This window comes from Sorex araneus, chromosome 4, assembly GCF_027595985.1.
Source record: "Sorex araneus isolate mSorAra2 chromosome 4, mSorAra2.pri, whole genome shotgun sequence".
NCBI classification, from domain to species: Eukaryota; Metazoa; Chordata; class Mammalia; order Eulipotyphla; family Soricidae; genus Sorex; species Sorex araneus.
The window spans coordinates 154,301,625-154,329,207 of record NC_073305.1 but is presented as its reverse complement, the minus strand read 5'-3'; the positions used below and the strand labels follow the sequence as shown (position 1 = coordinate 154,329,207).

The window sequence follows — 27,583 nt, the reverse complement described above, 5'->3', positions numbered from 1 at the left end:
TATACATAGCTCAGTACATTAGTGTTTATTAGACCTAACTAAAATTCTTAGCATCTTCAATTATGTAACAGTATAGCTAGTTAATATTTGTACTGTTTTGCCAAAGATACTACTGCTTTTGTTCATTTTCTTATAAAATGGAATCAGAAAGAATATTTGAAGTTTTTAAATCCCTAAGTTCAGTTAAGAGTAAGTATGCAATGAGTTACATTAATTTTGTGTAAGAATTCCTTTAACCTCATCTGTTTTTTTATGAAAAAGGTTATAGCACATTTTAAATTACTTCTTCAACCAGAATGGTGAATGTAAAGAGTTTTCTATCACCATGTGATCTTAACTAAGCATTTACTTTATTGCTTTTTAATTACTGTTTGCTGTGCTGGGGATCAAACCCAGGGCCTCAAGGCAATCTACCTCTAGGAGTCATATCCCAGTTCCTAGATAACTCTGATATATTTTCATTTGTGGATTTTTTGGGGGAGTGGTATTTTGTTTGTTTTGAATTTTGAGCCACACCCAGCAATGCTCAGGGGATTACTCTTAACTTTGTGCTTAAGGAATCACTCTTGTCAGTGCTCAGGCACCATATGAGATGCCTGGCTTTGAACCCAGGCCCACCACATGCAAAGCAGTGCTTTACCTACTGAACTATCTTTTCAGCTCCTCTGTTTTCATTTGTGACATGAGATTTCAATCATAGTCTTTAGCTGAGGTTTGCCCTGATGTAGGCAGATCTGGTAATACAACCTGTGCATTGCAATGACTGCATTCATTTATCACTTGCTTTTCTCCATAGTAGAAGCGCGAACTGCTTGCAGACTCTTAGAATCACTTCCGCTTGGAAAGAAGTAGACTTAATGTGTTAGTTAGGAAAAAAATTATTTCAGATAAAGTTGTGCAAGTGAAGTGATCTACTCCTCTGTGTAATATTGGACTGGTGGCACTAAAATTTAAAAGGTTGCTCCTGTGGATTGTTGGAAGACAAACAGCACGTCTCTGGAAGTGAGGAAAAATAGTACTGTAATTCAGTGTCATGTTGATAGAAATGGCAACCTTAACCAGTCATCTTTTATTTTTGGCTCAGACAACAACTCTAAAATATAGCCCAGATGGTGGAACTTTGATAGTAAAGATACAGAAATGACATTTTGCTGATGAATTTTCTGTTACCCTTTACTTCTCCATCTCCAGTTTTATACCAACTCCTTTATGGTATAAGATGCTTATGTATCTAAGGACAGAGCCACAAGCATGAAAAGTGTGTTGAATGGCATTTTTAAATCTTTCATTGTTTCAATTCTGTTTCATTTCCTTGTTCTAATTGCCTTTTTGATATTTACTCTTTTTTTTTTGCATTGCCCATTTTTCTAAGATCTGAGATTGCAAGGAACAGCCAATCTTAATATATTTCTGAATACATTTTTTTGAGTCATTTATAGAATATAGTTTACATACTGTCTTGGAATTGGGGACGGCTCTGAAAAATGCCAGAAGTTGTGACCACGTTATACTGTCTCCAGTCTTAGCTGGCTTCACGATTGCGTTCCTTGATTTGAAATCAGAGCAGGCATATAAGGGTAATTTAGTTATGTGACTGTATGTGAATGTATGATTTTGTGTCGTGAGTGTTTGAAGTTTCAAAAGTTTTGTTCAGAGATTCAGAATAGGAAATGAAGTTAGTTCATGGAGTTTGCAGCAGGACCATCGATAACCTTGTTGCCACTCTTCCCCTTCACTTCTCACTGGCTGCTGTGTGAAGATCTTTCCTCTAAGGAATCAGTCCCTGAGGTAGGAAAAGGCAGTTAGAAAAGGTTAACCTTCGTGGAGCACCTCCTAAATTATGTGTAATCTCTTAATCCCTCACAGTGACCCCCTGAGGTCAGCACAAAAATCTGAGGTTAAGCCTGTGATTTCCAGTTGAAACGGCTTGATGCTGGTTCTCTCTCTCTCTCTCTCTCTCTCTCTCTCTCTCTCTCTCTCTCTCTCTCCCCCCCCCCCCTTTCTCTCCCTTCCTCCTTTTCTCCTTCTCTCCCTCCCTCTCTCCCTCCCCCCATGATAAAGAACTTGCATAAAAGGTTTTGGGAAAATAACATTTTAAGGATAATGGAGCGCACAAAAGCATCTCAAGTGTATTTTGTGAATATCATTTATTCTTGGTTTATGTTCTAAATATGTTTCCAAAGATAAACATTTTGTCTGCTTCTCTAGTAATCATACTTTAGGGTCATGTGTATTTATTCGAAGTGAAAAATATCTTAGCCATTTTTTGCAAATTCATGGTTTAGGAATCCAGATTTATATCAATAACATGGATTTTTATTATAAACCTAAACATTCTGAAATAAACAGTAAACATGATTATCGTTTCTCTCTCTCTCTCTCTCTCTCTTTTTGAAGAATTTCTAGATACATTCAGTGATTGCATTAGGGATAGCTAACTCCCTGGGCTAATTTGAAGTATAGGAATGTAGTATATTTGCATATTCATTTCAGTGTAGAGCCTTTAAAAAATTATCTTCTTTGGACTTTTCCTTTATAGTCTGTAGCTTGGTGAGAATCTTTCAGATGTTATTTTCTTCTTTTTGATCTGTGGTCTTGGCATTTTTACTGTTTTCTTATTGTTGTTGTTTTTAAATATTTTCTTGACATTAGCATGTGCTTTGATGTTCCTTGGGCAAACACAATATCTCTATATTAGGATTGCAGTTGGGTGAATAGTTTTGTTGTTTTTCATGCAAATATAGTCTTATTATTGCCATCCATTTTAGTTGGTAATGCAGCAGTATCTATCATTTCTGAGCAATTGATAACTGTCTTTTTCAAAATATATATTTATTTTTAATGAAGACAGTCTGATTTACAAAGTTGTTCATAATAGAATTGTTTCAGACATATAATGTTGCTCTTAAGCAACTGATAACTCTAAACCTTAAATATTTCTGTAAGTTTGGTGGCATTAGATTAAAACTACTATGATTATACTATACATGGAAAATACTTCCTGAAATAATACTTGGTTTATTACATTGCAAATATACATACATACGTACAGATATAGATCTCAATGGAGAGAAACAGACAGACATTTGATTGCGTGTTATATTTATGTATGAATGACAAATTGCCAAAGTCCTTAGTAGCAAACCTTGTAAATATACATAGAGATTGTACGTATTTAGGGATCTAGTGTTGAACCCAAATTATTTTCTAAAGTCCTGATTTTATGTCATGAGAGGATTATTCCTTCTATGATAATGGCAATGTTATTTTTCAAAATATCTTAAGAAACTTTTCAATTCATATGTGCCATAGAGGTACTAAGAATTGCTAAAATCTAAAATATGAAGGGGTTTTAAGTAAATAAGTGACTTTAACTAGACTATGTGTTTTTAACTGTTTTCCTTGTTTAGGTGAATTTTAATTATAACCCCCTAATTTTTCTTAAAAGTGGCTTTAGAACCACTAATAGTACTAGCGGTTTTCTTGTTTCCTTACTTAATTTATATACCTTTGCAATACGGGCATTTATCTCCTTCAGAAACTAAATAGTCAAGTAAGCAGCCAACAGTCAAGGACTGTTAGGAAGGCATTAGTTTCAGGGAGCCTTAAACCTTTCCCAAAGGCAGTTTCACACATTACTGGAGAAATCACTGTTACATGAGTCACTAGGTACGCCAGTCTGGCATGTAGAGGGATACCTTTTTCCCTAACACGTTTGCAAACTCCTTATTGGGAAACCGAATTCCAGATTGTTTGTGCCCGTGAGAGATTCTGTAGTGGGATAGCAGTGACTATCAGTCAAATATTGAAATTTTGGAAACACTTGGCAGTATATTACATATTAATTATTATAATGAATATAAGTAGAATATTTGCTTTTGAGAATAAGCTTGATTCTAGACTTTGAAGATTCCATGTAGATATTTGAATTACTCAATATAAAATCTTCTGGGACCTATGAGCAGAGATTTATTCCTTGTAGCATTATTTAACTATTCAAGTGAAGTAATTATATTTTCATATTTTCTAAATTAGCATGGGAAACTTATCTGGACCTCTCTCAAGGGAGAGTCTTTTATTATACCAACACAGTTTTATGAGCTAGGTAAAAGTGAGCTAAATACTTTACCCCATTCTTCCCTTTGGGGTAGAATTACTCACTAGAATCCACTGATGTTACTGTATTTTCTCTAATGTATTGGAACTCTTTCCAGGCCTGATTTTCAGTAAGAAACTTGAGGTTTGCTATTGCTCCAGGAAACGGGTCAAGCCATTGCTTAAGGGGACATCATTGAGTAGGGAGATGAAATTGAAAAATTTGTTTGCCCAGTAAGTTATAGAGTTAGAATTATGTTTTATTTGCAACTCTAAACAGGGGCTACTTCTTTCCAACCTATCTTAATGAGTACATATTAATTTCCATGTAATTTATTCTTAGATCGGTTGGTAGAGGATATCTTGAACTCCTTTGATTTTTCTTTCCTTTAATGATGTCACCATCCTCATTATTGCTTTTCATTGGACTTTATGCTTTTTTCTTATTTTCTGTAAACTCAAGGTAGGAATCATTTAAGATTGGTCTCTCTACTATCCAAGCACACAATCATTTTCGTATATTTGTGGAAGGTACTTTGGTAGTTCTTCTCATTTCCACAAAGTTAACTTTTATTTTTGGAGGGGTATATTGCACCACACCCTATAGTTGTTGAGGGCTTATTCCCTGTTCTGTGATCAGTAGTGATCTCTGGCTGTACTCAGGGATCTTATGTGATACTGGGCATTGAACCAGAGTCAACTGCATGCAAGGCAAGTGCTTTAGCCCTGTACTCACTTTAAAATTGCCTTTTCAGTTTATTTTTTCTACAAAAAGTGCTTATCTTATTTTAACCTATGGCATTGGTGAATCAGCTCTTCTCTAACTCTCTAGTGTCCCTGCTTTACATGTAAGCATTTCACTTTGTAACTGTAAGATAAACTCTTCTTCTGGTTTTACTGAGTTCATCCATCCCTCTCATGTGGAACTTTAATTTGTCTTTCACCAGTTGTCAACTTGCTTTTAATATCAGGCTTTGGTTTCACTATGATCTTATTTTTTGTCATTTTAATAAACTCTTTGCTTACTTTCTGGTTAGCTACATTTTAGAGACTGAAATTCAAGCAAATGATACCAAAAATGTCACCTATGTGTAATAGTTTGGGATTATACAAAATCCATGGATACAGTTTCAAGTGGGCCCAGTAGCCCTCCAGAATATTCTACCATATTTTCTTGCTTATCCCTCCCCTCCATTCTTTCTTGTCTACTACATCACCCTTCAAGTCAGGAAAATCTAAGGCTGTATAATTAAAAAAAAACCAAACTGCCTTATTTCTCACTCCTGTAGTTTTGCTCATATCTTAATGCTTGCTTTCATTTCTTATATTACATGAAAATAGTGTCCCTTCTTATGTTTTATGAGGGGAATTCCTTCCTACTTTAGCTAAGAATTCTTTTCTCTCATGTAGACCTAAGCATTTCCCATCAAACCATCCATATCAAACTCTGAACAGCTGTATTTTTCCTGTATTAGAATAATAATCATAAGAAATCTATCACTGATTAACCATATTTTCTGATATCTTAAGTTAAATTTCTCTTCTGATTCAGGAATAAAATCTGGAGGAGTTTTCTATTTCTCATCTCTCTTGCTTGCCCAATCTGTGCTTGACTTGGGAGCCTCCCTTTTTGTTCATTCTCAGTGGCACACATAAGGGCTAATTTCCCCAGCTTTATCAAGATAGGACTGGTAGGGAATTTTGTATAAATTTAAGGTATACAATGCTTTTATTTGATCCACTAACCCACTACCATATTAAGGAGTGTTTATCAACACAGCATTGACTAGTACGTATGTCACAGTATAGTATGTGACATACGTCAGAACACATCATTCAAGACCCCAGGCTTTATCTATGTACATGCTCCTTCACCTCTTGCATCTCAGTCCCACTTGTCACTGCAGGCTTATCTTCTCAGTCCCCTGAAGGTGGTAAGTGTGCTGAAAGAGACAACTGTAGTTCGGATGGATTTTTCCTTCCTTCCTTCCTTCCTTCCTTCCTTCCTTCCTTCCTTCCTTCCTTCCTTCCTTCCTTCCTTCCTTCCTTCCTTCCTTCCTTCCTTCCTTCCTTCCTTCCTTCCTTCCTTCCTTCCTTCCTTCCTTCCTCCCAGCGATGCTCAGGCTTTGCACTCAGAAATTACTCCTTGCTTTCCACTCAGAAATCACTCCTGGCAGTGCTCAGGGGACCATACGGAATGCTGGGAATCGAACCCAGTCAGTCACATGCAAGGCAAACGCCCTACCCACTGTGGCACTCAAGCCCCTCGGATGGATTCTTGAGCACTTCAGTGTTGGAAGTTCACAAACAAGAGAGAAGTTAATTATACTTAAAATTATATTTAACAGCAAATATATAAATATATATATACACACACACAACATTTTGTGTTTTCGTTTTCATTCAAGTAGTATCTATTGAATATCTGCTATGTGTTTGGTGATATGAATTAACTTTGAAGATACAAAATTGAATCATCCATAGCTCCTGACATTGGGGTTTCACAGTGTTATTTTAAATTTGTATGTTACTGGTATTCACATCATTAGGCCTATGGCCGTAAGCATATTGGGTGTGTTGCAGATCACTGTTTCATTTATTATCAAAATATGGATATTGATATCAAAAATAGACAATGGAAATTAAATTAAATTTTTTATTAACCAAACACATTGTGTAACAATTCAAATCACAAAAACAAGTAAGGATGGGATATGGGAAAAATACCAATGTGTTCTATATTTTCTTTTTATTAATTTAGGGATGAAGGTTAATGTTTATTTTATGTGGTTCCTTGTTTTGTTTTGTTGCCTCACCTGCCAGTGCTGGCAGTGCTCAGGGCTTAACCCTGGCTCAGCACTCAGGTCTTATTTCTGGTGGGACTTCCGGTCCATATACAGTTGAACCCAGGTCTGCTGGTACAAGACAAGCACCCTACCCAACTGTGCTATTTCTGCAGCCTGATGCTTAAAGTTTTAATTAGACGGTGGAATGAGTATCACTTCTATTTTAACACAGTTTTCCTTTAAGGATGCGTCCTTCCTATTATGCAGTGTTACTGCTTAGCGTGGAACACTTTCTTTATGCCAAAACTGTGCTAAATACATGTTTTTCTGCATTGAATATATTTAATCCTTACTTCACTCTTAAGATGTGTAGTAATAGTGTATTTTTATCAAAGAAGAGACATTTCCTGCCTAAGTTAAAGAAATGTAAGTAATATACGTTACGTTGAAGAATTGTTGAAGGAGAAATTTATGTTACCAAAGTTAAAGCTAGTTTGCTTGTTTTTGGGGCTGGAGACGCTGGTGGTCAGGGGCTACACCCACTTCAGAGTTTAGGGATTATTCCTCAGGAGTACTGGGGGGATGAGTTGCTGATTGATTAATCTGGGGGTTCTGCCTGCAGAACCTATTTTCTTGTACTCTGAGCCATTTCTTCCACCCACACAGCCAACTCTACAAATAGGTTTTATGTAAATTAAAGTTATGTGTAAAGAAAGTGTAATCAGCGTTTTACTCTGCCTGTGGTCTACATTATTGATATTATCTTAGATTTGAAGAAAACTAAGGATAAATATTGTTTGGATTTTTAATTTTTTTCATAATGTCTCTTATTACATGATATAGTATCCCTTAATTATTTCATATTCTGTCATCACAAGACACCTATGACATAAGCATTCAAGCATTGTCCAAACAGGTCTAAAAAGATACAGATAAATAAGTGGCCTTATCACACACGAAATAGACCAACTAACCACATTCCAGATTGCCTGTCTTTGGGTTTTGAATAGTCTGACGTATTTCTTCTGAATTTACTCAGTTTGCCAAAGGATAAAGTTTTCTTTGTCTGTTCGAATTTGCATTTTATTCTCCCCCCCTACTTTAATTCAGCTTTGCTGCACTTATTTAGTTAATAATCCAAGAATGTTGCTAGAGTAGCAAAAATTTGATTAGATTCATCACCTTCCGTTATTCCAGGTAATGGACTGGAGTGAAACAGGCATGAAAAGTGGAGAGCATTCATTCTGTTTGTAGGCTGGCCTCCTGGATGGGTTAAAGTTGACACCTGGTATGGTTTACATTGCTCTTTTCTTCTGGGAAGCCCTGGTTGATTACTCGACATCGAGCATTAGATCTGACCTGAGCATTAGCCTAAACAAGCTTTGCGTAATTAAGCTAGTGAGATTTGCTTCCCCTGACTGGCCAGAAGAGCCTTACAAGGTGAGGGCTCTGTTGAAGTGATGAAACTGATTAGATCCTTAGCAGTAAAGGAATCTGATCTCAGAAATTTCCTCTAGCTCTTGTTAATGAGGCGAAGACAACACTTAGCAGGGAAAATGAGGTCACTAAAAAGGAAAAGGTTTTTTTTTTTTTAAGTTAGAAAAAAAACCCTTTTATTTTGCTTTCTTTTAAATCAAGGCCAAAATTTATTGTCCAGAATAAAATTCAATTTAAATGAACAAAGAGAATGTTTGCTCAGGAATGTAGTAATCAAGTTTAAACTTAACACCTTCATGAAGTAAAAAGAATGTTACACAACTAGAGAGTCCAAGCAGAATAATCCTAGAAATTAAAATAACTGAATGCTAATTCTTTCTTAAAAATGAAATAAGCAATGGGTTAATTTTATGATACATGATTTATTTTTAGAATACCTGAAGAAAAACTATCATTTTTGGGGGGACCAGAGTAATAGTACAGTGGGAAGGCCCTTGCTTCCACACAGCCAGCCTGACCTGGGATTCATTCCTAGCATCTCATATGGTCCCCACCAGCAGTTATTCCTGAGCACAGAGCCAGGAGTAAGCTCTGAGCACCACTGGGTGTTCCCCCTTCTTCCAAAATTAAAAAAATAACAACCACAACCACACATCCAAACTACCAAACTATCAGTTTTTCATTTCCATATCATTGCTTTTATTTTTTGGACTATATATGTGTATATCTGGTAGGGCACAGCTGGTAGGGCGTTTTCCTTGCACGTGGCCAAACCAGGTTCGATTCCTCCTTTCCTCTCAGAGAGCCCAGCAAGCTACTGAGAGTATCCCGCCCGCATGGCAGAGCCTGGCAGGATACCCGTGGTGTATTCAATATGCCAAAAACAGTAACAAGAAGTCTCACAATGGAGACATTACTGGTGCCCGCTTGAACAAATAGATGAACAATGGGATGACAGTGCTACAGTGCTTATGTATGCTTATGTATATATCTACGTGTGTGAGAGAGAGACAGAGATAGAGATAGAGACAGAGACAGAAAGACAGACTCCCTGTTAATAGTGTTCATTACCATGCCTTTTGATTTGTACATACTATTTAATTTTCATAAAACTTAACAATGAAACCTGTATTATGGAATTGGAACTTCACCTTAGACTGAGTGGTTGGTTCAAGATAGAACTGGAAGTTTTCTATCCCTATGAAGATGGCCTGTACCATGATTGGTTCACGTTATTTAATCTCATTTCCTCCTTCCCTTTTTGCTGTCCTTAATGAATGTTTAGCAAGTGACATGAGAATTTATATTGATAGGTTGTAAGCCATTATTTTGGCACTGAGTATTTTCCTTTCCACAAAGAGTCTTCTCAGATTCAAATTATATGGATGAAATGGGTAGTGGTTACAGGATGTATGTGAACAGATAAGAAGAGCCAAGGAAGATGGGAGTGACTGAAGAAAGAAAGTGCAGCCACCCAACCTACTGTGTCTCCATTGTCACTGACCTGAGACCTATGTAGGAGAATGGAGGATGGGGAATGGAAAATGAAGGGGTTGAGAATGGTAAGGGTGTCATTCTGATAGTTTAGCCCACACAAAATACCTAATTAGGATGTAATTTAAAATGGCATTCGTTTTTAATTAAAAATTTTAGGTCTTCAAAGAAGGTCTAAGTTTATTTAATGGAAATAGGTTCACTATGTTTTCCTCTTTATCTCAAGAGGCAGAATAACAAAGTTAATGGAATAAGACCTGAAGGCAGATTGGCTTGGGTCTTTTCCTGGCTTTCCAACTTCTTGTTAGCTGTTATATTTGGTGCAGTTCAGTTATTTAACTTTTCTTTATATTGAATGCACAATAATGCCTATAATATGGTGTTACTGATAATTAAGTTAATGTGTTAACTTAGTGACAGGGGGGTGAGTGTGTGTGTGTGTGTGTGTGTGTGTGTGTGTGTTTGTATGTGGTTGTCATTATTGTTGTTGTAGAAAATGTCAGAGTGTACCTGCCTGGTAACGTAGGACATTCTCTTCTATGTAGTAAGTGTTCAGCAAATGCCATGATAATCAGCCCAGTTGATAGTAAAAGTATCTGTTAAAGGTTGCTTGAGAACTTTTTTTATATAATTTTTTTATTGAATCACCATGTGGAAAGTTACAAAGCTTTCAGGCTTAAGTCTCCATTATACAATGCTCGACACCCATCCCTTCACCAGTGCACATATTCCACCACCAAGAATCCCAGTATACATCCGTCCCCCCCAAGGTTGCTGGAGAACTTTTATTTTTTTTATTTTTTTTTGGGGGGGGGTCACACCCAGCGATGCTCAGGGGTTACTCCTGGCTTTGCACTCAGGAATTACTCCTGGCGGTGCTTGGGGGACCATATGGGATGCCGGGGATCGAACCCGGGTTGGCCGCGTGCAAGGCCAACGCCCTACCCGCTGTGCTATCATTCGGCCCCTGCTGGAGAACTTTTAACATACTCCAAATAATACATTACTTCCTCTGAACTCTTTCATGTATTTCATGTTTTTGTTATAGCTTGTATCTGTTTTGTGAAACTCCCAATTTTACACAGCTCACTTCACTCTTTAAACTTTCTCCCCATCATGCAGCCTTAAGGCTCTGCTATGCTTGATTGATTCCAGAATCGACTGGTTTCTCAGAGGCTAGAAAGAATTGACCAGTTTCCTAGGGACTAGGAAACAACACTGAATCATTTTATGTCTTTGGATAGTTTCTATGCTCATCAAGTTTGTGCTCATCATGATGCCTATTTTTAAAATGTAGCTATATGATCTTTTAAGTTATGATTGTTACAGTTTGCCTGGTTATCATGTTGGTGGGTTGTTGCTGTGCCTAAAACCTTCTGCTGGTGCTTCTCTTTCCAAGAACAATCTGTAAATCGTGCTTTGTTGGCTTTGCAGAAGACAGAAGCTTCTGTCTTTTTTTTCCTTTCATTTCCTCCACCCTTTGCTTTGTCTTTTTATAGCATCATAATCACCCGTAAGTTAAATTCCTGATATACGGTTTCTCATTCTCATAATTTCCAATGCTATAACTGCTATATGGATCCATCTCTTCTCTTTGATGTCTTTTCTTGTAGTTACCTCGTAAGTTTTAACCCACCTGTGTCTGTGAAAATCAATTGTTAAGTGCCAAAAATGTACTTGATATATGTTCTTCCTCAAATTTGTACTTTTTTTGGGTTTGTTTTATCTATATATCACTATTTAAAATACCCTGATATTGTTCTCCAACTATTGCCCCAAAGTAGGAATTAGGAATATACTTTATTTCCCCACAGTATAAGTAGGCAACAAGCTCTATTTTTTTAAGTCAATTCCTTAGCCATGTATTTTTTTCACCTTTACTGCTTCCATTTCATATCTCTTTCCCCACTACTGTTAGCATATTTCCCGACTTTCTGTGTACAGTGTTATCTTTCTTCTGGACAGTCTTTACTTTTTGAGGTCAAGTATGTGTTTAACAGACCAATTTATATTATATTCCTACTTCAGACATCATCTTCCATGAATTTTCCTGAAATACCTGCTAAATACTCCAGAACTAATCCATGTATCTCTGTGAATAGAGCAGTCATAATCCAATAAGATACAAAATGTGTCATGCTAAATTTGTAAGTTTTTCTTTAAAAAGTGTAGCATGCATCTTTGACTATAACAAACTGGAAACTTCCTTTGTTTATTACTATAAAACCTGGGACTTTATAATATATTAAAGAAGTATTAAGTATTACAGTGATGCCAAGAACAGCACTGTCACTGTATCACTGTCATCCCGTTGCTCATCGATTTGTTCGAGTAGGCACCATTAACGTCTCCATTGTGAGACTTGTTACTGTTTTTGGCACATTGAATACGCCAAGGGTAGCTTGCCGGGCTCTGCCGTGGGTGTGAGATACTCTTGGTAGCTTGCCGGGCTCTCCGAGAAGGATGGAATAATTGAGCCCAGGCTGCCTGCGTGCAAGTCAAACGCCCTAACCTTCCTGCTTATTGTGGCACTTCAGTCAGTATTTCTTCAGGTTTCACTAGCACTATATTTAAGTGCTTTTATGTATGCTTCTCTAATCTCTTCACTCTTGAAATTTTCTAATGATTTGATTGCATTCATTTAATTCTTCAACTTTGGACCCCTATTGCATACTGTTGCATTTTGGTGGAGTTAATTATCAAATTATCTGTTGACCTCCATTTTTGAATACTTAATTTTTTGATAGCTTATATCATTCGAGTCTTAGTATGCTTAGTATGTTGCATGGTCCATTGCAGGTTCTCAATGGGTGTTTAATAACTAACAAAAAAGAGGAAAGTTTGTAATAGAAAGTTTAAGGTATGAGATTTAACTCAATAGAGTTGCTTTAAAAATTGAGTGTGGAAAAAAATGAAAAAAATTGAGTGTGAGTTACTTTTCCTATTTATTTATTTATTTATTTTTTAAATTCTAACAAGGTTTTGGAAATTATGCTATTTCCCTTTTGGGATTTGAGCAGGTTTGGGCCAGTCCCAGCGCTGCTCAGGGGTTACTTCTGTCTCTGCCGTTTGGGGGTGTCTTCTTGTTGTAGTCAGAGAATTGATCATGGGCCTCAAATTTTTATTTCCTATGGGAAAACAATCTTATTTAATTTTCTTTAAGCATGTTTTAACTTTTCTTCTCCCTAAAACATTATTTTTTCTTGATTTGTGTTTTTAGGCCACACCCAGTGCTCAAGACTGGAATTGTACTCAGAAATCACTCCCGGAAGGCTGGGGCAGGGGGCAGGGGGACCAAAGCGTGTTGCCACTTACAGGGCAACAGCCAACCTGCCTTACTCAGGCTCCAACTGCAAAATTGAAAAAAAAAATTAATATAAATAATTTTATTGATTTTTTTTTTTCTTTCCTTCTTGGGTCACACCTGGCGATGCACCGGGGTTATTCCTGGCTCATGCACTCAGGATTACTCCTGGCGGTGCTCGGGGGACCATATGGGATGCTGGGAATCAAACCCGGGTTAGCTTTATGCCAAGCAAACGTCCTATCCATCTATCCACTGTGCTATCACTCCAGCCCCTGATTAAAACTTTTTTTTAAAAAAAATCATTGTTAATGTTTTCTCTTTCTTCCTGACAGGTAATATTTGAAGCTGAAGTCTCAGGAGAGAGAAGTGGTTATATTGCCATTGATGATATACAAGTGCTGAGTTATCCTTGTGGTAGGTTGTGATTACTAATTATATGTTTCTGTCTTTTTAATACTTATTTGTATTGACATTGACTGTTGATTGTCATTTAGTTGTTGTTTTCTCTTTCTGTTGTTGTCATCATCTTAGCCTTCTCTCAATCTAAATGAACAGTGGAATTTTGAGTTTTTTTCAATCACATTTTTTCAGATTTATAACTAATTGGGTAAATGTTGAACAATGACTGTAAATTATTTAATCCCTGTGAGTAAAGTACAAATGAAAGGCCAAGTAGGATTTGTTTCATCTTGTTAGATTTATTAAAATATCGATGAAACTAGGAAGACTACCATCAGAATTCAGCTGAAGGAAATTGAACTAATGTGGACTGTATGTTAAGTCAAATTTTGGAGTAAGATGAAGAGAATGAAATAATTCACCTTGTTCTAAATTTACTAAATTTAAATTTAGTACTAATTAGATTATGGTAAATATCTGGTGGATCTGTATTAAACTATCAAAATAGATATTCATATTAAAAATAGCCACAACAAAAAATAGAGCAAAGGAGAAAGTTTTTTTAGCACATACATTAATGTTCTTTCTTAGATGTTTATTGGCTGGTCACCAAATGACTTTACTCAATGTGCTTTTAAATCTTATCTCTTAATAGTTAATGCGTGCACACAGAAGAAGTAGGCATAAAACAGCTTGAGAAGTTCAACCCCAGACCTTTATTTCCCACCCACACTTTCCTATAGGAACCATGAATTCTGGATGATCAGTTCAGGAATCGTTTGGCTAGAAATAATAACATTTTAAAAAGTGTGAATAGGAGATAAGCCTTGTGCTCCTGGTGAATCTTTTGCAAATCCTTGTATGCATGAGAGTCATTTGTAGTTGTGGCAGATCACACAGACATGTGTACTGCTGATTCTGTCAGTCTGGTGATCAAAACTCCCGGTTCTGACTCAGTCGGTCTGGGCTGGGACCTGAGAGTATGCATTCCCGTTGCGTTCTCAGGTGCTGCTCTCTTTGATAGTCTGCAGGATGCAGTTCACTAGTCCGTCGCCATTTCATCTTCTCATTCCTTTTTTAAAGCACCTGCAGAATTGAGACAATGGAAAAAGATGTTGTAGTAAAGGGTCAAATGATTTATTCATGTGCTGTGTGCTAAGACAAAGGAGAACAAAATTAACTCACTCAAAATTCAAGTTGGTTTACTAATGTTTTTCAGTATTGGATTGAGATGAGAATGCGGTTCCTTTCATTCTCACTTCTTGAAAGGGAGTTGTGAAAGAAAGTTTTTCTGAGCTAATTACCCAGTGGTTTTACTCACAGGAATATAAATATAAAGCAAGCGAATTGGCCAAAACCAAATAGCTAACTCTAACTTGATGAAAACTAGGGAGGTTGCCAGAAGAATTAGGGAGAGAGGGAGAGAGGAATAGTTTCAAGGGTGTGTTTCTTTGGCATACTACTAGAATTTTGCTGGTGGGAGTAGTGAGTTTTATACACATATCATGGTATAGAACTAATCCCCTGATTCTCCATTGTATTGTAAATAATTGATTTTGTTTTAAGAGCCTTTCAGGAAAAGTCATTGTAAAACTATAATTTGAACAGAAAAGCAGTCATTTTATTATATGTCTTTCCACAAGCTTTCTGTTAGTCAGTCATTTTCCTGTTTATATTTCATTTAATTTGAAAACATGAATAAGGCTTCCATTTAAAAATAATTACAGAGAATACTTGTTTGGCAGCTATATAACTCAAGTAAATTTTGATTGCAGTCATCGCTTTTTATTTAATATACACAGTAGCTGGGGTATTTATTAATTTTTTTTTTTAAGAACCGGGACTAAATTTTGTTTGCTTTATTTAGGGATTCCTTGTAAGGTGCTCAGGGCTTACTCATGACTCTGCATTCAGGGATCACTCTTGGTGAAGTTCAGGGACCACATGTGGTGCCAGGGGTTAAACCCATGTCAGCTGCGTGATAACCTTATTATCACTCCAGCCACAATTGTTTTTATTAAATATAGCAAAAAGAAGTTTTAAGTGGTTGAAGTGTAGTTTAGCTCAGTGGTCATATAATACTTTCTGAGATATCCTTGTAGATTTTCATTCTATTCTACTCTTCTGCTCTAATATGCCAATTTGATCTCTTTTCTTTGCTTTGTCTGGTAATTGTTTTGTTATCACCCATATGTAGCATGTTCTGGCACTTTCCAGCAATAATTGTGGAATGCTCTCTCCGAGTGGGACAGTGTTCTAGGAGCTTTGGGACACTGAGTACTAGACCTGTTGAGCAAAAGAGAACTATGAGGGCGATCGAGGAAATGGTGTCTCTCTGCAGAAGGAAAGCTCAGTTTTCATTTATATGGCATTAGTTTTGGCCAGCGGAAAAATTATCAGCAACATTATTCTGTTGGGAATAAGAAACATGCCATCTTTTCTTCATGTGCAAATAATTATTTTTCTGCTTTCACAGATAAATCTCCTCATTTCCTTCGTTTGGGGGATGTCGAGGTGAACGCAGGGCAGAATGCCACATTTCAGTGTATTGCGACAGGGCGGGATGCTGTGCACAACAAGTTATGGCTACAGGTAAGGCTACGTTCATTCACAAGGTTAGACTTCATTATTTATTTTTTTTAAACACAGATTTACTGTTTTTGCGGTTGATCTTCTGCCTTTGCTTAAATGTTTCTGCATCTAGCTCATAAAAGAAGAGCAGTGTAATGTTATCAGATATTTGCACTCATCATTCTCCTGATTATCTTAAGGCTGTGTTCAAACTGTAGTGCTGTTAATGCCATTGTTCCTCAATTTGCTAAAGTGGGGAGCAGTAACATCTCCATTGTGAGAATTGTTGTTATTGTTTTTGGCATATTGAGTATGCCACGGGTAGCTTGCCAGCCTTTGCAGTGCGGGCGGGATATTCTCAGTAGCTAGCCCGGCTCTCCGAGAGGGATGAAGGAATCAACTCTGGTCGACTGCGTGCAAGGCAAATGCCCTATCTGCTGTGCTGGACTGGAGTGTTCAAAGTATTGAAAATAATTTTCTCAGTCCTTTGAAAATTAGAAAAAAAGTTTTCTTATTCAGTGTCTGAAAACTCAACTTCTTAGAACATATTACTTAAATAGAAATGATCATTCAAATAATTACTTAAAGTTAATTACTTAAACCATTGTTAGTAGTTTAGAAATTTTTTAAAGGAAGGTGACTTTTTTCCCCAGAATTTTTGTATGTAGGGATTGATAACAGATCTATGGTCAGGGTATTTGCAAATTTAAAATCCAGTAAATATGCATTTAGTGAGTTGTGAGTTTGTGTGAATGCTGGCCAATGTAAGTGGTACCTTTAAAGAGTTCTGTTTGTCCTGGGCAATGCTGAACAATGCTTGAGGACTTCTGTTCTCCAGGAGGTAACTCGGGGCTCATGCAAGCAAACATGCACTTTAGACCTCTAAGCCTTCTCATTTGCCCCTTGAACTGAATCTTAAAAGCATTAGAGAGAAAATAGTAGTCTGAAAAATAGGCCATACTTTCAGAAAACTCTTATTAGTCCTGAGATAAAGTGGGGTCATGATTTGGGGGGAGTTAAGAGCAACAAAAACACCGGACCTAAGATCATTGGTTGTAAAATTAAATATCTGAGGCTTGATGATAAATTGTAATGCTCTCTAAGCAATTTTATTATTATTAGTTGGGATTCTGCTTGCATCAAAATGCGGAAAGGGACTTAATTAGTTAGAATTATGAATTCCTCTGTATGCCGATAGAGAAGAAAATGCAAAAATTTTAAATTAACTTAGTTTCTTGAACATAGCCCTCGGAATTTACTATATCTTTAGAGAGTAAAATTAATGTTGAGAATAATCATTAGTTTGCAGGTGGTTAGGGTTATGATTATAATAAAACATTATTGAATCATATTCTAGTATAATTTCTGATATTGTGCTAGATGCTATAAATATGTTCTTTCTTCCAATTCCCCAATCCAATTTGATGTTAGAACAAATGTACTTTATACAAAATTAATCATCACTGCTTTTATAAGTAATTTGATTTACAGATATCAGGATATCCTCCTGGATATGTGAAATGAAATGAAGACTTTTGCTTTTTTCTGTGTTTGTGCTAATTTTTACTGTACATACTGAAATGTTGGCTGTTTTTTGGAGGGATAGTATTTATAGTGTGCATTCTATTTTAGCAGCTGTTTATCAAGTGAAAGTCCGTCTTCCTTTCTCTCAATTTACATTGATCATTTAAAAAGTTTTTAAAGGGCCAAAAATATAGTACAGTGGGTAGGGCACTTGCTGTACATGTAGCTAACCGGGTTTGATTTTTGGCCTATTTGTTCCCAGAGTCCACTTGGAGTATTTCCTTAGTGCAGAACAAAGAATAAGGCATGAGCACTGCCAGGTGTGGCAACAAAACAAAATGAGTTTACAAAGAGTTTCTAATTATTTTTTTTTAGTTTGTAACCTTTTACATGCCATATAATTAAAATAATACAGTTTTTTTTAATTTAAAATAAGAACATGATTCATATTGCTTTACTTTGATGAACAGAGTCTCTGCATTGTTACCTGGTTTGATGCCCTACTTTTCAGTGTAACATTGAAATATAAACAGATTTGCAGGACTAAAATATAGCTGTCTTGGGGCTGGAGTGATAGCACAGTGGGTAGGGCATTTGCCTTGCATGCAGCGTACCCGGGGGTTGATTCCCAGCATTTCATATGGTCCCCTGAGCACCACCAGGAGTGATTCCTGAGTGCAGAGGCAGGAGTAACCCCTGTGCATCACCAAGTGTGACCCCCTCAAAACAAAGCATATATATATATATGTATATATGTATATATATATTTAGAGAGAGAGAGAGATACACACACATATATGTGTGTATGTATATATCTATATATATACACTTTCTTGTTACAGTAAAGACTTTCTGGTCCAACTAGAAATGGCTTGGAGTCAAAGTATAACTCTGTCACTTTCACTGTCCCTATCATCCTGCTGCTCATCGACTTGCTTGAGCCGGCACCAGTCACGTCTCCACTGTGAGACTTGTTGTTACTGTTTTTGGCATATCGAATACGCCACGGGGAGCTTGCCAGGCTCTGCCATGCGGGTGAGATACTCTTGGTAGCTTGCCGGGCTCTCTGTGAGGAGCGGAGATATTGAACCTGGGTCGGCCTCATGTAAGGCAAATGCCCTACCCACGGGAAAAAGTGAGTTTATATAAAACATTTTACTAACTAAAATAATGACTGTCCAGAGAGGATACCCAGGTTACTGAAAATGACATCATAATAAAAGGCAGTAGCTTACAACTATCTCAATATTTTTGCCTGTTCTCTCCACTTAAAGTGATCCAATTAGTTAATAGGTAATTTGTACCTGTTGCTTAGGCTGAAATATAGAAAGAAGCATGTCCTGGTTATCAGAGCATGTCATAGTTTTGGGGATGTGAAAGAGCTGAAACAGTTGGGCAGTCTCTTACAAATTAGTATTCTTTCATGAAGGTCCAGTGTGAGTGGACACCTACATGGCAAATTAAATAGAGCCTATTGCTGGAACATCTGTCAGACCATATGCTTTGGCTTCAGGTTCAGTGTTGAAACTAAAATTATAATGACTCCATCCATCATTACAGAGCTTGGCAGACATGCATCATTGCTTTGGACTGAGAAATTCAACAGTGAAGTTCTTGAAAGTAGGAAATTGTGTGGGTAGATTTGGTGGCACCATTTGTTTTGGTGAATTGAAGTGAGACTGTTTAATGTGTGGCTGGTAATCCTATGCAGATTGCCATCAAAGCTGTGGCAATCAGGCCAATCTGTCAGTAATTGCTGCAGGTGCTGGCATGGTGCCTCATTAGTGGGTCTGCCAAAGCAGGAAAATCAGCCATTGCTTTGCCCTTGGTGAGGCTCATCCCTGCTAATCTAGTGCTATATACCACTAGTTTGTCAGCCAAAAGAAATGCCATTCCTTATGGAGCAATAGATAATTTAAGCAATGGACGGAGGATAATAATTGGAGAGTAAAATTAGTAAATTGCGATGCAAATTGTTCTAAAAAACAACCAGAAAGAGGTTGACCTTTTGCAGTACCAACTGTTCTCAGCTGAGGGTCAAAGAAAATGGTTGGTTTAAAGTTGCTGACCACATAATGTTTTTATCTCTTCTGATTGATATCACCGTCTTGTTCTTATAATATATGTAAACATAGTATAGCAGTGGAAATCTGAAATACGAATTTCCAAGAGAAATTTTGAAGTTCAAAAGAATTTTTGTACTGATGAAATACATGCCCAAATTATTCCACATGCTGTCTATGCCTTGCGTGCATAGTATGTTTTAAAATTTTCTAATTCTATAATACTTACTATGCCTGTTTATACTGTGATGTGTGTAGATATTATAGCATATTTAGTTTCCATGTGAGTTTACATTTTTGATACTATGTCTTCTGCAAAAAAGTTGAGTAATTTTGTGTTTAATATGATAAATGAAGTTTCTTGGATGAGTTAACCTATTCCTAGAAAAATGTAATATAGGAAAGGCATTTTATTGAAAACCAGCTTGAGAGGAAGTTCTTGAAGCAAAATTGTATAAACACTTAATGTGCTAGGCTCACATTAGGATACCATGAAAAAAAGAAAAACTGCATGTTACGTAGTGAAGTGTTCCAAATTTTGGATTTGATCAAAGTTTTGACATTTTCCATATCACTGGTTTTAGGAATAGCTGGCATATCTGAAATGATAAAATAGTAAAATGTGAGATATAATTATAAGGATAGAGAATAAAGTTGAGTAAACAGTATTAGAATGAATAAATTGATGTGTTATGTCAAAATATTTGTAGGAGATTGAACGTAGTTCTTAAATATCTTAGAATATTGGTAATATAAAAAATATTTAGTTTTTATTTATAAGCAAACATGATCATAAATTGTGGTTTGTTTTGAATGTATACTGTGAAATATACAGCTATCTTTATAAGAAAAATCTTTCTAGGGTTGTTAAAAGTTAGAATGCACTGCTCCAGGAGGTAGTAAAATTACAATTAGGAGAAGTAGTCAAGCATAATCTGAATCAGCACTTTCTGGAGACGGAAGAGGATAGTCACATGTGAGGCCGAATGCTTTTTAAGATCCTATCTAATCTTAAGGATGCTTCTATAAATGAGTTTGGAAAGACCATATAGACTAAGTGTTACACTATTTCAGAGTGAGAGAGCATAATAAACGCAGACGATTTTCTCGTAAAATCATTAAGGAAATTTGGTTTTCTTTCAAGGGTGTATAGACTTTACTGAGCAAAGATTAGATGGGCATGGTTTTTCCTGCCAATCAAGATATGTGTGGTTGAGTTAGGAAAGTACAGGAGAGGGTTCTTACTGACGTGGTCTACATAAGTGCCAAAGAAGGCAAATATTGTTTATGGCAGGGTTGGGATTAGTCCTTTTAAGCCTTAATAAAGATTTACCATGGCAGTTTGAATCTTGTTGCCAAATCTAACTCAGGATGGTCCTAGTACTACCGACCAGAACTGAGCAACTGGGTACCTGATGGTGCTTTCAGAAGTCTTCACTTCCCTGCCTTGTGCTTCCCAGAATAGGATGTGTTAGACAGATGTGTCACAGAACAGCACAACTGTGTTCGTTGTTGCTTTCTGGACTCTATCCTTGTAAATTGCTTTTGACATAAATTGCAAGGTGAACATTAGTTTGATACTTAGTTGTAATTTTTTCTGTGTCACCTTAGTTTAAGCAGTAATGATTTTTTTCCCTATGCGTACTCTGATTTACAATTCATTTTGCTCCACTTAAGAGAACATTGGTAGCTAAAAACTATTATTCTTTTCAGTTTTGCTTTATCTCTGGATATCACATTATTAAGTTCATGGAGTTCATTATATTTTTCCTTCATGACATCCAGTAAAGTACTCATCTTACAGGTCTTGAAGTAAAATCAGTGACCATGTATGATGAATTAATGTTTATCTTTCACCTTTGGCATTTTGGATATGGATATATTTAACACTGAATATCACAAAGTATAGTAATTTTTATTTTTTACCCTTGTTAAATATTCTTGGCATCATTTTTGACTATATGTGGCTTGTAACTATAAAGAATGCAGTGTTTTTTAAAAAAAATATTTTTATTAGAGAATCACTGTGATATACAGTTACAAACTTAGGAACTTTTGTGTTTGCAGTTCACTCATACAGTGATCTTTTACCCATCCCTGCACCAGTGCCCATTCACCTCCATCAATGATCCTAGTATCCCTCTCGCTACCCCCACCCCATCCCCCACCACCCCACCCTGCCTCTGCAGCAGGGAAAGAATGCAGTGTCTTAAAGATAGAGGACATTCTTTTAATAATTGATAAGCTCTCAGCTTATTGTCTGCAGATTGCATCAATTTATTTTAAATAAATGATGCGTGGGATATTTTTTTGTTTTCCATGTCTGTTCTCAGAATGTGACTATAAAAGTCTTATCAATATCAAAAAGCTCAAGGATTTCTTTCTACTAATGCCCGTTTGTAACAATTTACTTCTTTTACTGAGCAAGAATAAATGCATTCTCTTACTGTTGTAGAGTGCTCTTTCTTTGTTTTTTTTCTGGTGAGTTATGGAATGCTCTTTACAGCTTTCTATTGAGCTTTCATGATCCATCATTCCACTGTTGTTCCTTCCTTGGGAAAACTAGCCGATATAAAGACTTAGAATTTAAGAATTATTTTATTAGCAAAATATAGATATAGAGTAATTGCACACAGAATATGACTTCCTAAGATCATAGGAGGTATACACCACATAGCCCAGCCCCTAGAGTTTATCCACTGCTCTTTCATCTCCTACTCCTACAAATAATGTCTCTTTTGACTTTTAACCCTTGTGGAGTTTTAAATATTTTTCCCTCATTTATATGTTCCTTAGTCCTCGGGTTTCATAAAAATTTCATATTTATTTCTATTTATGTCTGTTCCTGCCTCTCAGTCATTATTTGTCGTTCTGCTCTTCCTGTTCCTCAGAGTTGTTGAAGAACGGTCTCTTTGAGTTGAACTTTCCCGTGTTCTGCTTACAAATAACCGCGTCAGTTCAGCCTCTGAATTTTCAATGCAAGGTTGATTAATTTAGCAACTCTCATAGTGGTACCTGATGTGGTTATAAAAGGCCCAATGTACCTTCCTTTTTTCCTTTTTTGTAGTCTTACCTGTGATTGATTCTTAATAACTGTGTTTTTCTATATACTTATAGATAGTTATAGTTGTGATATTCTGAGTATGTCAGTCACAAGTGGTTCTTCTCATGTACCGTTTGGCTAAGGACGGGGATGATAGATGCTGACATATTGTTTGATTAACTAATTTCCAATTCAGTGAGTGAGTTCTTTTTCAGCCTCCTGAGGTATGATCCCTGAGCACAAAACCAGCCATAAGCTCTGAGTACTGCCCGCTATGCACCCCTGTCCAAAAATGAAAGAAAACTTAAAATTCAAGCAAATAAATGTACTTAAAAATATCATAAATTCATGGATTTGAACATTTAATGGCCTCTAATTTATGCCATAGCACTGTTATTACTTTCAAAATTTTCCTATCTTTGGTTCCTTTGAACCTTGCCAAGTTATTTTATGTTCCTTGCCCTCACCCCTTCTTGATTCCTTTTGATGTAAATAATTAGAGTGGCCTTCCCTGGACTGGAGCAATAGCATAGCAGGTAGGGCGTTTGCCTTGCATGTGTCCAGCCCAGGTTCGATTCCTCTATTCCTCCAAGAGCCCTGCCAGTTACCGAGAGTATTCCACCCACACGGCAGAGCCTGGCAAGCTATGCTTGGTGTATTTGATATGCCAAAAACAGTAACAAGAAATCTCACAATGTAGACATTACTGGTGCCTGCTCAAGCAAACCGATGAACAGGGGGACAACAGTGCGACAGTGATAGTGCTATCATGAGTTGTTCCATTGTCATATTGAACGTTTTCTCTTGCGGACCAAGTACTCTAATTTGTTGTACTGAGAGTATAATTTAAGATCATCATGTGGGTGATGATACTCATTGCTTGAGTTTTGTTTAATTTTTGGGTGGCGTTGCTTACCAGGCTGTGCTCAGAGCCTACTTCTGGTCTTGTGCTCAGGAATCATGCCTAGTGGACTCAGGCAGCAATATAGTGTCCCTTGGGTGGACCCTGATGGGCTGTGTACAAGGCACGCACCCTAACACCCCCACTTTCAGGAATATTTTAATTCTTTAAATTTTTTTTAGTTTTTAAATTTAACTGTTCTTACATTGGGAATTTGAGTTTGACCATAGTGGAAATACTTTCACTATATAAATGTCCAAATACTACAAATCAGCAGTTCATATTTTTGGTTAAAACTATTTAACATTCTGCTTGTAACTGTTCCTTGTCTTACTTTGCTTAGTGTAAGTGCCCCTTTGCATTTTATTGAATGGGTCTTAGTTTATTTATGATTTGCTTGTAGACATTTGTATCTTTCCCATTTTTAACCTTTTATAATAATTTTTGAGTTCAGCAACGTTGTACATATCTCCTTGATTTATATGCAAAAACACTTTAAGTTGTAGAAGTGGATTTGTTTGGTTTAAATATCCATACATCTTCACCTTAACTAGGTGGTAATAAATTATTTTGTGAAATCACTTAACACTTTGTACTTCTATTTTATAGTTTATTGCAAAATCAATAGTAATTTTTTGGTATTTATATGAGTATAAAACGATAGTTCAAGTAGTGTAAAGGGAAACGTTGTGCTTCATTAACAAGAAATGAGGATTGAGGTTCCTGATCAATTCCTTCTCACAGTTGTGTTTTTCTTTGCCCTTGTGCTGGTTTTTGTCATATAGATACTTCCAGGTATCATTCAAAATATCTTTACGTGGATAGCAGACATGTGTTTTTCTTTTTCATATTCTGCCCATATTTTGGTTATGCCTCTTTCTTTTTGAACTGCAGATCTTTACCTAACCTGGCTATTTATTGATGTTTTGTTTTAAAAAAATATGTCTTTTAACATGTAAATACTTAAAATATAATTGCAGTTGAAAATTTCAGCCATTTTCCCTGTAGTTCAATCTTTACTAGTCTCATGTGAAGCAAACTGTCATAAATGTTTTCCCAATTTTCAACTTGGAAGTTGACAGATATGTTGTTAACATTTAAGGTTCTTAAGGTTCTTTTGATTCCTTTAATTTTTTCAATTTTTTTATTTTGGCACTGCGTTTTGCAGTTACTATTAATAATAAAACTTTGATATACAGTGTTCTCTTTTTTTTTTTTTTCTTTTTGCTTTTTGGGTCATACCCGGCAATGCACAGAGGTTATTTCTAGCTTTGCTCTCATGAATTACTCCTGCTGGTACTCAGGGAACCATATGGGATGCTGGGAATTGAACCCGGGTCGGCCACATGCAAGGCAAATGCCCTACCTGCTGTGCTATCACTCCAGCCCCATATACAGTATTCTAATTCCATACCAACAATCTGTGTCAGAGTATCTTTATCAATATCTCAAGTTCCCACCCCTTCCATCATTCTCTTCCATGCTCTCTGGGTAGGTAGGCTGATTCTGAGTGTCTCTTGACACTGAGCATTTGATTTTCCATACTGTGTTTCTTTATATCCCAAGTGTGAGAGATGAGTATGTATTCCTGTTCCTCTGACTGCATCCATCCATGTAATGGCAAGTTGCATGACATTATCTTTTCTTATAGCTATCTAGTATTCCCTCTATATCACAGTACTTCCTTCCTTCCTTCCTTCCTTCCTTCCTTCCTTCCTTCCTTCCTTCCTTCCTTCCTTCCTTCCTTCCTTCCTTCCTTCCCTCCCTCCCTCCCTCCCTCCCTCCCTCCCTCCCTCCCTCCTTCCTTCCTTCCTTCCTTCCTTCCTTCCTTCCTTCCTTCCTTCCTTCCTTCCTTCCTTCCTTCCCCCCCTCCCACCCTCTCCCCCTCCCTTCTTCCCTCATTCCCCTCCTTTCAGTAACATATGGGATGCCAGAGATCAAAACCAGATTGCTGGAGATCAAACCTTGAAAAACCATGGCCTACATGCTACACACTGTATCTCTGACCCCATACCAAAGTTTCTTTATTCACACTCATTCTGTTCTTGAGCACTTGGCTTGTTTTCATTTCTTGGCCACTGTTAAGCATTCCAGTGAACATAGGAGTTTAGTTGTCTTTTCAAACTGTGCACTTGGGGTAGATGCCTAGATGTGGAAATTTTGAATCATTTGGAAAGTTAATTCTTAATTTTTGAAGAGTTGTTTAGACAGTTTTTCATTGAAACTAAAGCAGCTGATTGTGCCATCACAGTGATTCGGGTTCTCTTTACCCTGCTTCTTTTAAATGGTATAAATTGTCATTAATGCCAAGGAGAAGTTTTCCAGATTTTAATTGGAATTTTATTAAGTAGTTGTGATTTTTTTCTGTTCACATGATGCACATTTAGAATACAGACTTGCTTCTGGAATAGTATCGTCTCATTGAAAGCACAAATTTATTGCAGTACCTGCAGTATAGATTAACTACTCCAAGAAACCTGTAAATAGACAGACTCTAAAAATGAGGAAGACAGTGAGTCATTTCTCACAGAGTCATTAGCTGTCTTCTTAATTCACATATTTTGATCTAATATCAATTTCATTGAAAACTTGGATTACAGTCATGGTGCCAACTCTGTGTTCCTTAAAGGATATCAATATTTACTAGTTTGATTTTTCCCCCGCTATTGAATGACAATGACAAAACTTTATGAGACGACACAGTCATCCCCCCCCCAATTTATCAACAGAAATAATTTCTTACGTATATTGGTTACCAAAATGGCTTAGATTTATGGAAATGTTAAAAACGTGTTTCTTAAAAATTTCTGTTTGCAGAGACGAAATGGAGAAGATATACCTGTAGCTCAGACCAAGAATATCAATCACAGAAGATTTGCAGCAACCTTCAGATTGCAAGAAGTGACAAAAGCTGACCAGGATTTGTATCGTTGTGTTACTCAGTCAGAACGAGGTTCAGGTGTATCTAATTTTGCTCAGCTTATTGTGAGAGGTAAGCTTACATTGTTTTCACATCTTGAAATCCCCTGATTCATTAGAACAAAATCAACTTTACTTTCTTTTCTTTCATATTACTACTTACAAGAATTTATACTAATGATGTATACTATTTTTGTTGTCCACACTATGTCGCAATGAAATAAAAACCATCGTCTCTTTTTCTATGTAGACCTGTAAATTTTAGCTGTCTCAAAACCAAATGGCAGATATCAATTAATTCTGGCTTCTTGAAGATTCAAAAGAATCTTTCAGTCTGACTTTCAAATCTAGAAAGTTAAACTTGCAAATGATCTTCATTAATCCTGGATACCAGAAGAATTGTGATATATTAATGCTATTTGATAACTTGTATATTTTAGATATCTACTGGTGTTGTAGATACAGAGCTGTAAGTTAAGTTCAAGGTCATTATTCATATAAACAGATTAATGTTAAGATATTTTGAGCACAATATGTAGGAAGATGCTAAAAATGTATGGAACTGGGGTGTACTATAAAGAAAACACAAAATAACAGGTTCTATTTCAGATAAGGTAATTTAGAAGGCCTTTTTGAGAGAGTGACCCCAGAGCTAAAACTTTAATAAAAATGAAGAATTCAGCCATATGAAAAACTTATTAAAAAAAAAACAGCTCTAGTGAATAGATGATTAAATATAAATCGATAATGGTACAAGTAGAAATAATTATAAGCCATACAAATCTCCCTTAGAAACAGCCTGGGGAATATTAACAAAAACCCACATAACTGCAAGGATTTGTGAGAGGCTTCAGGAAGGGACTTTGGGTCCAAATAAATAGGTTGAACATAGGTTGCTCCAATGAGAGGTGGGGGAAACAGTAGCTAAAACACAAATATGAGTTACATCCATATTTAAGTTAATATATTTTATGATGCTTGTCATCAGATGCTTTTTTACCTGTGTTATTGTAAGATTTACTTGATTTTTAATACTTTCACCTT

At 36.4% G+C, this 27,583-nt stretch overlaps 1 protein-coding gene across 13 annotated transcripts in view; it reads left to right on the top strand.

Moving 5' to 3' along the window:
* PTPRK (protein tyrosine phosphatase receptor type K) overlaps nucleotides 1-27,583 on the top strand; it is a 564,747-nt gene that overhangs the window by 293,748 nt on the left and 243,416 nt on the right. For all 13 annotated transcript variants that reach the window (XM_055135020.1, XM_055135009.1, XM_055135012.1 and 10 more), the window contains exons 4-6: nucleotides 13,452-13,533; nucleotides 15,995-16,110; nucleotides 26,438-26,612. In XM_055135020.1, coding sequence (XP_054990995.1) covers nucleotides 13,452-13,533; nucleotides 15,995-16,110; nucleotides 26,438-26,612 — 373 coding nt within the window. The remainder of the gene's footprint in view (nucleotides 1-13,451; nucleotides 13,534-15,994; nucleotides 16,111-26,437; nucleotides 26,613-27,583) is intronic.